We start from the raw sequence: 17,488 nt of genomic DNA, 5'->3' as shown, positions 1-17,488 counted from the left end.
AGGAGAAATTTTGAGTTTCACTGAAATCTTGGCCATGACATAACAATTACCTGAAATATCATTCACTTCAATCCAACAATCACTTATTGAAAATGTTATATACTTACATGATTTATATGATAGGATCAGAGTGAACTGTACTCCATACCCTGATTCAAAGCAACCAGCAAAACTTATTTTCTAAAAATTACATCAAATAGAATCAGAAGCTGTGAATAAAATTGTTTCTCAAAGCTCTGGGTGGTGCTCTGATTGAGAAAAATCATCTCAAAGGTAACTTAAAAGTCATTTAATTATCCAGCTACCTCATTTAAATTTACTAATAAAATACTTTTTACCCCCAAATGCCCAAATGGTTTCAGATTTCCATAAGAATATATATTATGGATCTATTATTTCAAAAGTCAGAAAAATTTCTTCTAGGAAATTATCAAAAGCATTAGAGAACATTCTGGACCTAAGTGTAGTCATCTTTGTTAAGATAAGTTTTAAATGTATTTTTCATGGGGGTGTATGAACTGAAATTTTTTAAGCAATGTAACACAAATGGCATTTCTTTGGGAGACACTGTTTAACTCCCTGAGGCATAAAGACCAATATAAACACAAGTCAATCCATATGATAAGTAAGCGCCCCAAAGCAAATATTGTGCACAGCTTTAACAAGAAGATTAAACAAGTCTTGAATCTGTCTCCTTTTATAGGTTACAACCAAGGATTCAAATAATGCTTTCATGATGTAGAAAATAATAAATCAGAGTCACATTGGACAGCAACTGGGGAACATACAAGGCACTTAAACACCACAAAGCCTGGATTTTCAGGTGTGAAACTTTTCACACTGATGAGATGTAAGATATTAAGAAAATATATTGCAAGAGAACTTTAAATTTTTAGTATTATTTATTTAGCATTTAAAGCTGCTATACTTTAAATTTTTAGTGTTTTTCTTTGAAACAATTCACCATGAAGATATGATTTCAAAATATTACAAACATTCATATATGTAATTAGCTGCATTTGACCTAATTCTGCTGGCATTGTCTCCTGACATTCTCCTGTTGAATACAGCAAAATAAAGGCACCAGTAATCTCATGTACTAGTAAGATAATGTGATTTGGAAACATAACAGAAAATAATTTTTTAAGCAAGCAATTTATTTTTCTGAGCCCATTGAGATTGTAAATTGCCACCCGTGTTCCAGGACATTTTAGTTCCAAAGGATTTTTACTTATCCTTACTAGAGTTTTAGGTGGTTTCTTAGTGTTTGGAGTTGGATTCATCCTTTATATTTTTACACCTATTCACCAGATTTCGTAGTCTTTTAATAATCACAAAAATGAATATAGTTATGTGATACATAATGAATGTACAAATGAGATCCTTACCCCTAAATATAAAAAGATTCCATAGAACATAAATCTCCAGAAAAAACATCGCCGAAGGGCATTAATGAGTTTAGGATTTTTCTTTGAAGCCAGCTCTCTATCCCATTCTCTGCAAAAGAATAAAAAGTGGGACCAATAAGTTGCATGTGCAAATATTTTAGTTGTCCTATTTCCCTTAACATAGTTTGATTCACACAAGTATATCCAAGGAGATTAACCAAGTATTACAGAGACAAAATCTCATGGAGACCATACAACACCAAACACTCAGCCAGATATTTGGCAGAATTCAATGCTCTGCCATATATCACTGTGCAGGGAATTGATTTCATGAAAAGGCCACATTGTATGTGTTAAAGTGTTGGGCTTCTAAAAAACAATGAAAAGGGTGGACAAATAAAGTAAGGCTTTTACGAACGCTCATTGCTGTGCTTAGAACAAGGTGGAAAAAATAAACACATAAACATTCTACATTTTTCCCTTATACCTTGATCTTTATTGGTTTAGAACTGTGGCAGATTTACAAGATTTCACTGTCAAATCAAAAACAAGTTAAAATGTCAGGTGGCTTTTTCTGTGATTTAACATGAGAAAAATCTGTTAGACTTTGTTTTTAAAAGTAGAGGCATAAAATATCATTAAACTTCATTTTCAACTACTAAAATCATTTATTAGAGTAAAGGTCTTTGAAAAATGAGAACAAGATCAAATTATATATTTTCTATTATAGTAAGAGTAGACATTAAATAGTCTGAAAACTGGCTGAAATCTAGTAAACTTTCTGTTTTCTTTTAAATACTGCAGGAACACCAGCTGATTGTATTTATTAAGTTATTGCCACTGATTTCTGTTAATGAAAGCCTTTTTTTCTTTTCACAAAGGAATAAAATATCTCTAAATATTATCATCTTAATTTTCAAACTGTACAGAGATGAAAAATTTCATGAACCACAAGGAAGAACTAGGTAAACAATTAGACAAAGGCTTTACGTTTCATCAGTGGTTATTCCCATTACTGTCAAGTTACCATAAGTAAACATGGCTCTAAATCACTCTAAAGGAGTAATAGGCCGGGGCAGTGGCTCACGCCACTAATCCCAACACTTTGGGAGGCCAAGGCGGGCAGATCACTTGAGGTCAGGAGTTCAAGACCAGCCTGGCCAGCATAGCAAAACCCCGTCTCTACAAAAATTAGCCAGGCATGGTGGTGCACGCCTGTAGTCCCAGCTACTCAGGAGACTGAGATTCGCTTGAACCCAGGAGGCAGAGTTTGCAGTGAGCTGAGATCACACCACTACACTCCAGCCTGGGTTACACAGCGAGACTCTGTCTCAAAAACAAACAACACAAACAAACAAAACACATAAAGGAGTAATATACAGCTGAGATTTGAAGGCAAGCCTGGCAATCTCTAAGCATGGATCTTGGCATCCCCTAGAAGCTTGCTAATGAGAGCCCTTCTATAAAGCCTAATTACCTTTTCCCATCTATTTCCCTCCCCACACGCTTCTCCACCTTTCTCTCACACACAGAGCTAACCTCCCATCCATAACATTTGGTTACTCAGAGTAAGAAGCTAAATATGGAGCAGACTCACCTTCTCCATCAAAGGAGAAATGGATCAGACGGGAAAGCCAAGGAAGGGGTGTGTACATAAACCAACAAAATCAGTTCAATGTGAAAAAGTGGTCCACACCGAAGTAATGTAGAAAGGTGTTGTTATATTTCATAAGAGGTCTCTAGTGACCCTGGGCAATGTAGTTTTAGGAACATGGTGGAAACCATACTTCAGGAGATGAGATGTACATGAAAGTGAAGTAGAGAGACCAGGAGAGCAGAGAATGTTAGCTATGAAAGAAAAAATAGAATGGGGTAGTTACCTGAGGAGAAGGCAAGGTCGGGGAATTTCTTTAATGGGTGAAACTTGAACAACTTGGTGCCACAAATTGTTAGCACCAAGAGTAGGTGATGTGGTTCTAGTAGGACCACATACCAGGCCCAGATCAGAAGGCAAGAAGTTTTATTCTTAAAAAGTTCATATCCTGACTACAATCTTGGAATAGATGTGTGGTTTGCACACTGCAGTTATGTAGAAGATTCAATCCATGGTCACAAAATTGAGCCAGATAGGTTAATGTTCTTCAACCATCTGGCAACCACTTGAGGGCCATGGTCACAAGGCAGTTATGAAATGTGAAGCCAGGGTCACTTCCCAAGGGTGCAGAGGTACAAAGTACCAAAAATGGTATGTCACTCTTCCAAAATATTTCAATAAATTTCAAATACCAATTTTATAAGAAAAGAAGTAACAGGGTGAAGAGATACAAAAACAAAACAAAACAAAAATAATAGAATGTATGGGTTTGTACTGGCATAGCATTGTTGAATTGAAGTAAAATAGGTATATTTTTTAAATTGAATCAACATGGGGGATACAGTGAAAACTGGAAAGAAAAAAATGTTAAGCCAGATAATTCTGCAAATTCAGATTCATGTTCTCTATCTGGCCATAAATACAAATGTACCACATTTTTCAATTAACCCAGCCCTACTCTGATTAATCATTCCCTCAGCATCCAGTTAAAACTTAGATATTCAAAGCTGGGCACAGTGGCTCACACCTATAATCCCAGCATTTTGGGAGGCCAAGGTGGGCAGATCACTTGAGGTCAGGAGTTCACGACCAGCCTGGCCAACATGGCGAAACTCCACATCTACTAAAATACAAAACTTAGCCAGGCGTTGTGACGGGTGCCTGTAAACCCAGCTACTCGAGAGGCTGAGGCAGGAGAATCACTTGAACCCGGGAGACGAAGTTTGCAGTGAGCCAAAATCGCACCATTACACTCCAGCCTGGGCAACAGAGCAAGACTCTGTCTCAAAAACAACAGCAACAACAACAACAACAAACATTTAGATATTCAATACCCATTATATTATTTTGAACTTGTCAATATACCTGCAATGGATTATGTTTATATATTTTATCTCTCCAGCAATGCTACAGGTTTCTATGTAATGCTAGCCATTTCACATTCCATCATGGATTCATTCAACAAATATTTATTGAGTATATACCATATGCCAGGCCCTATTCTAGGCACTTGGGGATACATCATAAACAAAAGAGATCGAACCCAATAAAAAATAAAAAACAAAACAAAGTATCCCTACCTCATGGCATTTGCACACACCAAGTGTTCAATAATAGAAGCTGGCCCTTGATCTTAGAAGTGTGAATCTGCTACTCCCACTAGCTTAATTCTTTGAATAAAATCAATAAAAATAAAGTTTAATATCTTACTTTGCCTTCAAAATGCCAAAAAAAGGAAATGAATTTAATTAAAAGAAACAAATTGCAAGTCAACTCAATGTTTTTACTTTGGTGCAATAATTTAGTAGCTATGTCTTATTTTTTATCCCCCTTCACTCTCCCTTTTATCTGGCATCAGGCCTGTGCTGTTGGCACGAGACTCAGCCTAGCTCATTCTAGACTATGAGTGGCCCAAGGGGTAAGCACTGTGACTCAAGAGTCTCTGGGATTTTTCACATTTAGCCAAGGACAAAGGGCTCCTTCTTTCGTGGTCCTTAAAGATAGGAGCAAAGAGTTCTAACCAGGGACCCATTTTATGTAGAAAGCTGGTCCGGTCTGAGAACATAAAACCAGCATAAGGCAAATGCCACCAGGTGGCATTTGAGTCCTTGGTCCCATTGAGTTCCTAAGGCCAGTTCTCCACCTAGGTCTTCACACAGTTCAGGCTTCATGAGCCAATAAATTCGTTCTTTTTATTTACTTAAGCTAGTAAATTGGGTTTCTGTCACTGGCAATCAAAACGGTCCTAACCTTTTGATTGGAAAGGAAACTGAGAGATTCTTTATGGGGAGGACTACCATTCCTAGAGAGCAAGGCAATACAGACCTCAGCTGGAATCATGGCTCCATCATTCATTAACTGGCAAAGTATATTATCTCTCTGAGCCTCAGTTTGCTTTTCTGTAAAATAGAGATAATGATGCTTTCCACTCAGAGTGGCTGAGAGGAGATATTCTACCTGGCATGTAACAGGTACTCAAAAATATACAATTTTTACATTTGTTTGATAACCAGTAGCCATTACCTTAAGACTTCCCAGGGAGTACATTTGTATTCAAATATAAAGATTTTGAAAGCAAATATACACAATTTACTTCATAATGGTGTTACTTTAGTTTTCACAAAATCCATCTCATGGTCTCTAATAAGACAAATTCTCCGAAACCAAATGTGTATTTTTCAGGAAAAAAAATCATTTCTTAGGAAATTGATTATTTTTCTTTTATGATTTTATTGTTTAATGATTTCAGTCAACATTTCAGTGTGAAAATGAGATGTTCCTTTTTTTTTTTTTTTTTTTTTTTTTAGAGAGAGAGGGTTTTGCTCTGTCACCCAGGCTGGAGTGCAGTGGCACAATCATAGCTCACTGCAACCTCAAACTCCTGGGCTCAAGTAATCCTCCTGCTTCAGCCTCCTGAGTAGCTGGGAATACAAGCATGCACTACCATTCCCAGCTAACTTTTTTATTTTGTGTAGAGATAAGATCTTGCTATGTTGCCCAGGCTGGTATCAAACTCCTGGTCTCAAGCAATCCTCTCATCTTGGCCTCCCAAGTACTTGGGATTACAGGCATTAGCCACCATACTTGGCTCCTATTTTTAAATATAAGAATTAAACTTACAATATGTTTGCTTTCTCTTCTCTAAATAATTAATAATATGAATTTCTCTCTTCAACTAAACAATGTACATGAACATACCTTTCCAATTTTTCAGATAGATTGTCAGCAGAATCAACAGAAGGGATTTGGTATATGTCTGACAATTCCAGGCGCTGTCTGTATCCTTTCCTCAAAATTGGTCTGGTCCAGCTAAAATAAAGAGAGGAGGAACAGATATTCACTTGATTTGGCCTCCATACAGATTTGGAATCTGATACTATTCAAATTTTCTGGCATATGGAAAATTATGCACATGTAAATATGAGAATAAAATAAGTCAATTTCTATAAATACCAGGCTTCATCTCTTACAGGCTACACCTGTATAAAACATCAATATCTCTGAACTAATGTGACTGTCACTTTGTCAAAGGGATTGGGAATAATAGTATGGTTTTTCCCAGGGAAAAAACAAACTGCTAAACATTCCATATTTAAATTATTCTTTAAAAAATAACTGCCCCCAAATAATCATATACTAGCAGTTTATAGCAAATTACTGAAGTCCAGCCTCTTCCGTTTCAAATATAAAAAAACTCTGAATAAGACCTGCACTTAATCAACAGCCTTATATAATTTTGTTACTGTAGCATGCATACTCAGTAATGAGCTATTCATTGAAAGAATGACTATAGCCAGAGTTAGTGACTAGTTTCTATCAATTTGTTGACTTAATTATCATGTCTGAATCATTACCTGAGGGTAGGATCATAACTTTCTTATGTTTTGTCTCCTCACTCCATAGCAGCTACACTCATCTGCCCTCTAGGCATCAATAAATAATAATTTATAATGGAAATTAGTAAAGTTGGCATGGGAAATCACTATGCAGGATACCCTAGTGATTTTCAAAAATATTGTTTCTAACTGTTGAGGATAAGGCAGAATAATCTCCATAAAGATAGGAAAATCCAGAAAGAAGAAAGTAGAAGAGGAGGCAGAAGAAGGATTGTGAAATCAATCATGTACAAAGAGAAATTTCTAAATAAAATTCGAGAGCATGAGAACTTTCTCAGGTAAAATTGAATGTATTTATTAAAGAAAGGAATTGAACTGGGATTTAGTGAGTCCCAAACCTATGCTTTTTCCCTCAGCATCTTTCTTTTCTCTGGAGAGTTCTAAAATTTGTGTCATTCAGACCTTATTTGGTAATGTATCAAAATACATGTTAAAGCACCAAAATTCAAAAGGGAGTGCTTTAGCAATATCTGAGAAGCAAGATAAATTCATTATAGAAAAGATATTCTAGCAAAGCCATTCAGAACAAAAAGAGAAAGGGCTATGCCAAATGCAAACATTTTGACACTGTTCTGGGGCAAAACTTTGCCAGTGGCCCTCATATCCAACCTCACTGCTCCCACCCAGGTCCTTCTTTATACTTCCTTGGTCTGGAACTTCTTCAGTAGGCACCTGCCCTGGGTTCTCGATATCTCTACAACTTGTCCTTCATTAAAACTTAACTGAATTAGGGCTCTAAGGTTAAGTAACTTCATCAATTATTCCTAAGATATTAATAAGTGAGTATGGTTTACTATGTCATATTTTTTCCATTAATTTGCAATATCCGCATTTTAACAAGAGCTGTCTTTAACAAAGAGCGATAATTAGGTTTACCCTTCATTGCCCAGTCTGATTCATTTGTAATTTTTCCTGGAGAGCAATAAAGAAAATAGTTGAGGCCAGTCTGAATACAGCAGGAAAATGAATGCCATGATCATGCAAGGTCTTCAGTGGACATCGCCTGAGAAAGTGATGGCACACCCACCTGGTGCATACTATCCCAGTATCTAACATAAAGAACAGAAGGAAAGTCGAACATACAGGTGGCAGTTAGGCTGTAAAAAAATCTGGGACAGCAATTTATGATATAATTTAGATTATGAGCCCTTGTAAACTAAAGTCAAGAAGTGAAAAGGTGAAGTAAGTGTTTACTACTAATAAAAAACTGTGTATTTAGCGCTTTCCAAAGTGCCTTCATAAACATGAGCAGGTTGTGGTTTTCATTTGAAAATCTTCTTAAATGGGTAGAACTAAAAGGGATCATTGCTCAATTTTATTGATAAAGAGATGGAGGCTTAGAGATGCTAAACTTTACTAAATGGCAAAGCCTAGGTTTTTCCACATTCTTTTGACTTCATTCATTCTTTTACCATGTTCAACTTTCCCTATTTAAGAAAATTTGGTATGCTGGGTTGTGCTAGACAGACAGCTGGGAGAGCAGCCTGAAAGCAGGAATAACAAAACATAGCAGACTGCATGTAGTGGTGTTGCATGCAGGCAAATATTTAACAATCCCCTCTCCGGAAAACAAAAAACAAAAACAAAAACTGACTTACGGCATTTGCCAATTTCTATGATATAAATACTCTCATCATCACCATTTTAAAGCAACCAAATATAAAGTCATTGAACACAGAGTTGGGAAGGGATACACAGTTGCATATTAGAATATAGTACAATGAAAGTGCAATAGAATATAGTCCACCTTTCAAATACAATGAAGGCAAATAACGTTAATAGCATAGATAATAGTAAAATGTAAAATAATTAGGAAGTGCTAATTTTTATTTTTTTGTTTGTTTGCTTTTTGTTTTTTGTTTTTTTGGTTTCTTTTTTTTTTGAGACAGAGTTTCACTCTTGTTGCCCAGGCTGGAGCGCAATGGCACAATCTCAGCTCACCACAACCTCCACCTCCTGGGTTCAGGCAATTCTCCTGCCTCAGCCTCCTGAGTAGCTGCGATTACAGGCATGCACCACCATGCCCGGCTATTTTTTTATATTTTTAGTAGAGACAGGGTTTCTCCATGTTGGTCAGGTTGGTCTCGAACCCCTGACTTCAGGCAATCCACCTGCCTCGGTCTCCCAAAGTGCTGGGATTACAGACGTGAGCCAGTGCGCCCAGCCAACTTTTGAGTTTTTAATACTTTTGTTTTAATATAATTTATTTAATTATAAGTTGAAATAATTTAATTTTTAATAATGGCCATGTTTAACAATTAGCTCACAAATTTTCTGAAAATTTAAAAATCAGCTCAGCTGGAAAGAGCTAAGTGCAGCAGATCACTTACTGCCAGATGTTTGAAAGGCTTAGAATGAGGGTAATGGCACTGTGTGTGGATGGAAAGAAAAGAACCTGTAGAACATTTAGTAAAAAGGAAAATGTGCTCCCACTATTAATAAATTCTGCATTTTCAATATGTTTGAAATTATTAAAATATTACACTATATTTACAAATGAGCAGAATTTCACTATCTGTCAATACCATACCAAAAAACGGCATTTTCAAGAAATGTAAAAATAAATCTCCTCAAACTCTTTTAAAAAATATAAACGTAACTCTTTTGGTCCTTATTTACAACCCAGTGACTTTTCCCATAAATGGCCAGTTCAGTTCAAAGTAACACAATTTGTGAGCTGCTTTTATAAAAAGCTTCCTCTGTTATCTGTGCCCATTTTAATAAGTTATGTTACACCATGACACATCGTTTTGATTAGCAAGAATGCCATAGCCTAGCATCATCAAACCAAACAAATTCAGTAATATAAAGACTTAAGTTCACCATCTATAATTATTAGTATCACTTAGTATTTCCTGGAAGATTCACTACAATAAACCTCTATTTATATCCTGAAATACAAATTGGGTTTAAGGTAAATTATGATAACTAAAATCCATTAAGCTTATGCTGCCCAACAATGACCACAGAGTCATCTTAAGGAAATATTTTATTTTGTGAGGTTAAATCAATAAAATTGAATGAAAAATATGTCCCATCAGGCCAGGCGCAGTGGCTCACGCCTGTAATCCCAGCACTTTGGGAGGCCGAGGTGGGTGGATCACCTGAGGTAAGGAGTTCGAGACCAGCCTGACCGACATGGAGAAACCCCATCTCTACTAAAAATACAAAAAAAAATAGCCAGGCATGGGGGTACATGCCTGTAATCCCAGCTACTCGGGAGGCTGAGGCGGGAGAATTGCTTGAACCTGGGAGGCAGAAGTTGCGGTGAGCCGAGACTGTGCCATTGCACTCCAGCCTGGGCAACAAGAGCAAAACTCCGTCTCAAAAAAAAAAAAAAAAAGGAAGAAAATTGTGTCCCATCAAAGAATTCTCCATGCCTACCTCAAGCCAGTCTTAGAAATACAAAAAAAAACAGACATCTATACTTAGACACTTTGTGAAATATTAGTTAGTGCAAAACTCCAGCCACCCTTTCTTTTGAAAAACCCTGAGTATATTAAACCTAGAATGTTTAAATGCACAGTAAGGACTTTTCAGCATTTCTTCCACTAGAAATCAGTGATCATCCAGGTGTTTCATGAGACAAAGCAGACACACCTGGAATAACCAAAAAGCAATAAACTTGGCTCTGCCTTTCACTTGGGCCTGCTGTCTTCTCCTCTCACCTCTAGTTCATCTTATCCTTCTCTTTCATTCATAACCTCCATTCATAGCCACCACATATTGACGACAGACTTTTACATTGGTCTACTTAGAAATTTTGTTCAAAGCTCTGGCTATTTCTTTCTTTCTTACTGTCCTTTGTTTGTTTGTTTGTTTTTGTAGAGATAGGATCTCACCAGCCTGCCCAAGCTGGTTGCAAATTCCTGGGCTTAAGAGATCCTCCTGCCTTGGCCTCCCAGAGTCCTGGAATTACAGGCATGAGCCACCACCACACCCAGCCTAGTTCTGACTATTTCTAACAGAAACTAATTAATCATTCACTATGGGATAGCAAACAGAGATCCCTAAGGCATACAGATTTTACTATGTATAAGTTTCAAACTAACTTTGAAAAAAAAGTCTAGCATCCTAGATACACTGTTCTGTTCACTTAACTATAAGAGATTTCAGATTTTATTGAGGAAAAGCCCTATCACTTGATTTTTTAAACACACACACACACACACACACACACGCACACACACACACAGATGAAACTATAGTAAATTTCATTTCTTAGGACAAAAATTCCAATTTTTGTATAGAGTGACTTGTAATTCCTTATAAAAAAAGAACTTGCCAATTATAATCACTATTAAAGCTTTGATTTTCATAACATATCCTCCTAAAGTCATATAATTAAAGCTTATACTCATTTTTCGATCTGACATTTGCCTTTTATTAATCCAACAGACGCATCTGACATTTTCATCTGCCAAAACTTCAGATGAAGGTCATGGATATCAGATCTTTTCAAGTCAAAATGATTTTTAGTGTAGAAAACAATCATGCTTCCATGTATTTAACATTACTTTTTATTTGACTAGGCAAATAAAATAAAATGTAATAAAATAAAATAGCAAATTCAAACCACTAATTGCATGACACTTCTCTCAAATACTGACATACTAATACACTTAAAGACTAATAGCCTTTTTCCTTTTTGCATGAAATAATTAACACTTGAGGAATTAATAGCAATTACTCTAGTTTGTGTAGACAAATTCAAATACATTAGAAAATTTCCAATCATCCAATGTATTTGCCATGGGTTTGAAATAGGCCACACAATCTGGATAGTCCTAACCAAAAAAAAAAAAATGTTGAAGACAGGCAGAGGAAAGAGGGGACTCATTGGAAAAGATTGTGATCATAAATCCCAAACTTCTAGAGCACAGCTCTACCACTTTGCTTTAGTTATTTTGATAAGTGACTATGATGGGGAGGATTGATTTGAGACTAAAACTCATCTAGTGTCTATAAGGATATTTTTCTAAAATCATAAATAACATTTTGAATGTCACATTTATTTTATCCAATTTAGATTCAGAGTTATTTAGTCAGATGTATTTTTCTCAAAGAATCATAGTAAAAGTAAGACTTGACAAAGTGATACTATCCAGCTCTCTAAAGTCCTGTGTAAAACTTGTAGGCTTCAAGAATTCAATTTAAAATCGCAGTATTGGGGTCAAGTTACTAATTTCCCCTCCTCTGATTCCACAAGGTATTTAGCAGTGTTTGCTTCTTCTCCATAAAATGGTGAATTTATAAGCAATAACCACTTGGTCAGCTTAATCAACTTTAGGGAGTATATGCTCGCTAAAGACAAGCCTTGTGTATATTTGAGTTAATTGTTCATGAGGCTTAATTTTACCAAGGGACTTGTAGAAGTTCTTTTTCTTTCTCTGGGTAGGTAAACACCATTAAAGTGGTCAATTAATTTCAGAAGCTCTGGAGAACTAATTATTTGCTGCTAAACAAAAGACTACAAACCAATACTGAAAAATCTTCTGGAGGTCCAGGATTTACAACCATACAGGCACCCTAATGGAAATTAATTTGCTAACTTCGTACCTAATGAATCCAAACATTAAATAGAAAATTGATCTACCCATTTCATGCGATGCTTCTAAACTATAAACATTATTAGGAACAGACATACATTAAGAAAATATCAAAAAAGATATTTTCATTTTTGCTTCTCTATATTCTCTAATGTTTAACAATAGCATGCATAACTTTGGAAGGAAAGAATTCTTTTTCATTAAAGAACAGGTACGTGTAATTATAATGCATTAATTGCTATGGGTAACTATTAACGTAAATTTTCTGGCCAAATATGTTCTAACTTCATGATTTTCATATAATGCTCACTATCAATATTAATTTTCTATAAAATCACTTTTTCTTTCTCAACATGGTTGTCTCACACATGGTTTCTTTCTCAACAAGGTAATATTTCAACTTGAAGAATACGAATCCCCAGTCACCTGATGCCTACTACAAATCTGTTATTGAAAAAAACTGAACTAAAGATTTTAAGAAGAAAACACAGTCCTAGCTTGTAACCTTGTCTCTATTATTTCCCAGTGATATCGCCTTGGAAAAAGCTCTGAAGATCTCTCAGCTACAGTTCCTGCTGGAGATAATAACTACCATGACCACTATTCCTGATGTTCATGAGAGCCAAATTCAATGTTGTCTATAAAGCATTATGTCTGTACATTATTACATGCTTCTTCATATCAACTGCTTGGCTTTGGTTTAATTTTCAAAGCACCAGAATTTATTATTGGGATTATAACAATAATGATAGCTAACATTAGTATTCATTACCACAGACCTGCATAATTCTAAATATTTCACATACATTATTTCATCTGATCCCCACAACAATTCAAGAGGTAGGTCTTGGTAATATCTCCATCTTACAGTTGAGAAACTGAGGCTAAGGAAGCTTAATTAATTAATTTGTCAAGGGCAGAGTTAGAATTTTAAAATTAGGATTGTGACACCAAAGCCTACACATGTATGCAATTTGCCATATTACAACTAATTTTTTAAAGTAGCATACACTTAGTTACAACACCAGAAGCACAAACAGCAATAACAAAAAATAAATTGGAAATTATCAAAATTAAATACTTTTGTGCTTCAAAGGACACCATCAAGAAAATGAAAAGAAAATCCACAAACATTAGCAAAAAAAGAAAAAAAGAAAAAGAAAAAAAAACTCACAATGAAATACCACTTCATGCCCAGTAGGATGGCTGTAATTTTTAAGAGTAGATAATAGTAAGTGTTGCAAATATATGGAGAAATTGAAACACTCACACAATGGTGGAAGGAATTTAAAATGATGCAGCCACTTTGGAAAACAGTTTGAAAAATCCTCAAAATATTAAACATAAAGTTACTATATGGCCCATCCATTACACTCGTAGGTATATGCCCAAAAGAAAGGAAAATGGATGTCTGCACAAAAACTTGTATACAAATGTTCATAGCACCATTATTTATAATAGACAAGAATTAGGAACAATTGAAATATCTATTAACTGGAGAAAGGATAAATAAAATACATATTCTTACAAGTGGAATATTATTCAACAATAAAAAGAATGATGCAAGCCAGGTGCTCTGGCTCACACCTATAATCCCAGCAGTTTAGGATGCTGTGGGAGGAGGACCACTTGAGCCCTGGAGTTTGAGAGCAGCCTAGACAACATAACAAGACCCTGTCTCTAAAGAAAATTATAAATTAGACAGTCATGTGGTGCAAGCCTGTAGTCTCAGCTACTCGGGAGACTGAGGTGGGAGGACCACTTTCGCCTATGACTTCAAAGCTATAGTGACCCATGATCATGCCACTGCACATTCCAACCTGGGCAACAGAGCAAGGCCCTGTCTCTAAAAAAATAAAAAAGAATGATGCACTGATACACGCTACAACAGGGATGAATCTTTGAAAAAAAATGCTAAGTGAAATAAGCCAGTCACAAAAGAACACTTTGTTCTATTTACATAAAATTTCCCGAACAGGCAAATCTATAGAGATGGAAAGTACATTTGTAGTTGTCTAGGGCGAGCAGGGGGATTTGGAATAAGGAATGACTGCTAATAGGAATGGAGTTTCTTTTTACAGTGATGAAAGTGTTCTAAAATTGGTTATGGTGATAGGCAACTCTTTAAAGATACTAAAAAATCATTGGATTGTATGCTTTAAATGGGTAAGTTGTTTTGAATATGAATTATATCTCAATAAAGCTATTATTAAGAACAACAGCATACAGAAATCAACTGTCAGTGTTAATTTTAGAAAGTTTTACTAAACATTTGATTTTTCACTCCTAGAACTGGTGAAATCAAAATTTTCATTATAGTGACTTTGATACACTAAAGTCTTTCAAATATGTTAATGGTTGGGTGGCTACAGCAAGTGATTTAAGATTTCATGCATATTTCATGAGATCTAAGGACTGGTGACATGCACCATGAGTTGTGTAAATTGTTTGTTTTCTGTCCTCTAGAAGCAAGGAACTTAACTTCTGGGACAACTATGAATTTATGACTTCAGATAAAAGTTGTAAGAGCAACAGTATCGTAAAGAAACCAAGGAATGTGTACCATTGGCATTGAACGGTCACTTCTAACAGCTGTATCTAATTCACTCACATGACTTGGATTTCAAAGACTCAAGCACTTGAGAGGCAATAATAAGTAATGCTACAAAAAAAAAAAATCCCACCCATCTTGAAACATAAAAGAGGAAACAAAGCATTGTGATTTATAGTTGATGCCCATCTACTTTAGAGAAGCATCCTCAGAGTGCCTTTCCAGGATTTTGGTTTGATTTTTATTCTATCTGGGAATGAAGCCACTAACAAGAGCCACAAAACTGTAGCTGGAACAACTGGCTAGAAAGAAGAATGATTAACTACCCTATAAATTGCTGCATCCTGTATAAGTTCACATTTAGGAGCTCTTTATTCACAAGACAAGGGATGCCATTGCTCTCTAATTTAGGATTTTTATTTCCATTGGCAATAAAAATATATTTGAAACCAAGAAAATAAGGAAGAGGGGAAATGGATTGGCCTTAAGATTTTATAGTAGAAATGCCACTGGGTTACTGGCTGGCATTTTTAAAGCTTAAAGAAAGAAACTTGTGCAACTGTCAAAACATCATCACGGTTACTGTTAGACAATCACATTTTAGAGAACAGAAGCAGAGAAACAGTTTTAAGTATGTCCATTCGTAGCTGAGAGGGAAAAAGGAAAACAAGTTCCACCTCTCTTTGGCCTAATATAGGAACAAAATAGAAATCACATGAGTGATATAAGGATATCTCCCACATGATATATTGATTTAACTTTGCTGGCATTTATTTTATAATTATTCCATTTATTTGGTATTTCCTCTCTTTTTCTAGACCTCAAAATCCCTTATTGAGGCTCTTTGTTCACCTAGCTTGTTCAGATACCATCACTAGGACCCAAAGTAAACACTCTCTACTAGGTTTCTCTGTCCTTTAACAGAAATACCCATATTTTTCCGAGCCATCGTTGTTATTCTGGAATTAACTCAAGATTTGGAATTAAAGTACTTGATTTTTCTTTGCTAAAGTGTTTATTGAAAGATGGAGGTGACATTTCCCTTTGGGGACATAAATCCTCTGATAAGCTCTGGGTTATAGAGTCAGGAATCTGCCTGGCATGAACCACTACAGGCAAAGCGCATGCTAGACTTCCTTATGACTTTCAACAACCAAATGATGCAATGACCTCTCACTATGTGTACAGAAAAACCACTATTTATTAAATCCTTTCTAACACTAGCTTGCAAGTTACTGCCTTGAATCGACTTTCCCCAAAATTAAAAAAAAAATACTGTATAATTCTACCTGATATAGTTTGGGGATTTTTGTTTCTTCACTGGTGAAATAGAGACTAGAAGTGACCTCAAAAATGTTCTAAGATGAAGATGATTAAGAATTAATACTCCAAGGATAATACTGAAACTGATGCTGCATCACAATGACAAAGCTGATGATTTTTAAAATTCAGTTGTGATAAAGTTGGTCTCTAGGATTCTGCCTGAAATCATCTAAACAGATAAAAATGATCAGTCAATTCTGGAATTTTTCTCTTCTGTCTTAATCTTCCCTTCACCTTCATTTGTTTATGTTCTCTGCTCTGTTATACAGGGATGTTATGGCTACGCATGATTATTTCTCAGAAGGATTCAAAGAACATCATGGCATTGGATTCAGACTTCCCAGTGGCAGCTGATTTCCCACTTTCAAACTAAACATGGAATTGGGTTCTTGGTGGCATTTTAACCCTTTTTTCTTCCACTGTTATTACTTAACCCTCAAGAAAACAAATTGCTACGTACTGCAAATTAAAAGGGAAAGTTAGCATCTTTTTTACTTCTCTTTTTGGGGAGCAGTATGTAGACACAATTGTATGACTCAAGATTTAAGTTTCAATCTGTTCTTGAGTTTGAGGACCAATACTAACGCTACTTTCATTTTCTTCAAGCTTTATTATCACTGGGAGGGAGATCAATAGCAAAGCTTGAGAGAGGCAGGATTGGACAGCATCCCCAGATTAACAATCCCCCATTCCCACAGTGAATCCCAGAAGGAAGGAGCAAGACAGAGGCAGAGAACATAGACAACAATTGGCTCAAGGTTTACCAAGGAATTAATAAGACTCTACCTCAAAAGCCTTGCTTTAAATCCCTTTTACTTAATATTTACATTTTTTTTTCATAAAAGCAACATATACCTAAGTAAAGGTCTGCAAAACACTTAAGTTGCTACTTTTTCCAATAGCAAAACATACAGTAATAGATAATTGATTCATTAACCAATCCTAATAAGCAATTTAAGAATTCAAAATGTCCATCTTTGCAATCAGGTCATTAAAAGCACAAATGATGATAATTTGGAGAAAATAATTTTTATAGGCATTTCAGAATTTTTTTGACCTCAAAATGTTATAATCTCTTGCTTCCATTCACACTCTAGGAAAATGAACTTTAAAGGAAACGCTGTGCCAGATTCTCTTCTTTTTGAACTCTGCAGGAGCTCCTGCTGAATGAAACTATTGATTTATTA

General features: G+C 35.6%; 1 protein-coding gene across 1 annotated transcript in view; it reads right to left on the bottom strand.

Moving 5' to 3' along the window:
• CFTR (CF transmembrane conductance regulator) overlaps positions 1 to 17,488 on the bottom strand; it is a 184,252-nt gene that overhangs the window by 153,110 nt on the left and 13,654 nt on the right. The window contains exons 4-5 of the mRNA XM_063708070.1: positions 6,181 to 6,291; positions 1,389 to 1,497 (exon numbers count right to left, since the gene is read on the bottom strand). Coding sequence (XP_063564140.1) covers positions 1,389 to 1,497; positions 6,181 to 6,291 — 220 coding nt within the window. The remainder of the gene's footprint in view (positions 1 to 1,388; positions 1,498 to 6,180; positions 6,292 to 17,488) is intronic.

Source organism: Gorilla gorilla, chromosome 6 (assembly GCF_029281585.2).
Source record: "Gorilla gorilla gorilla isolate KB3781 chromosome 6, NHGRI_mGorGor1-v2.1_pri, whole genome shotgun sequence".
NCBI classification, from domain to species: domain Eukaryota; kingdom Metazoa; phylum Chordata; class Mammalia; order Primates; family Hominidae; genus Gorilla; species Gorilla gorilla.
Note: the sequence above shows the minus strand (reverse complement) of the source record. Positions and strands in the feature narration are given on the sequence as shown.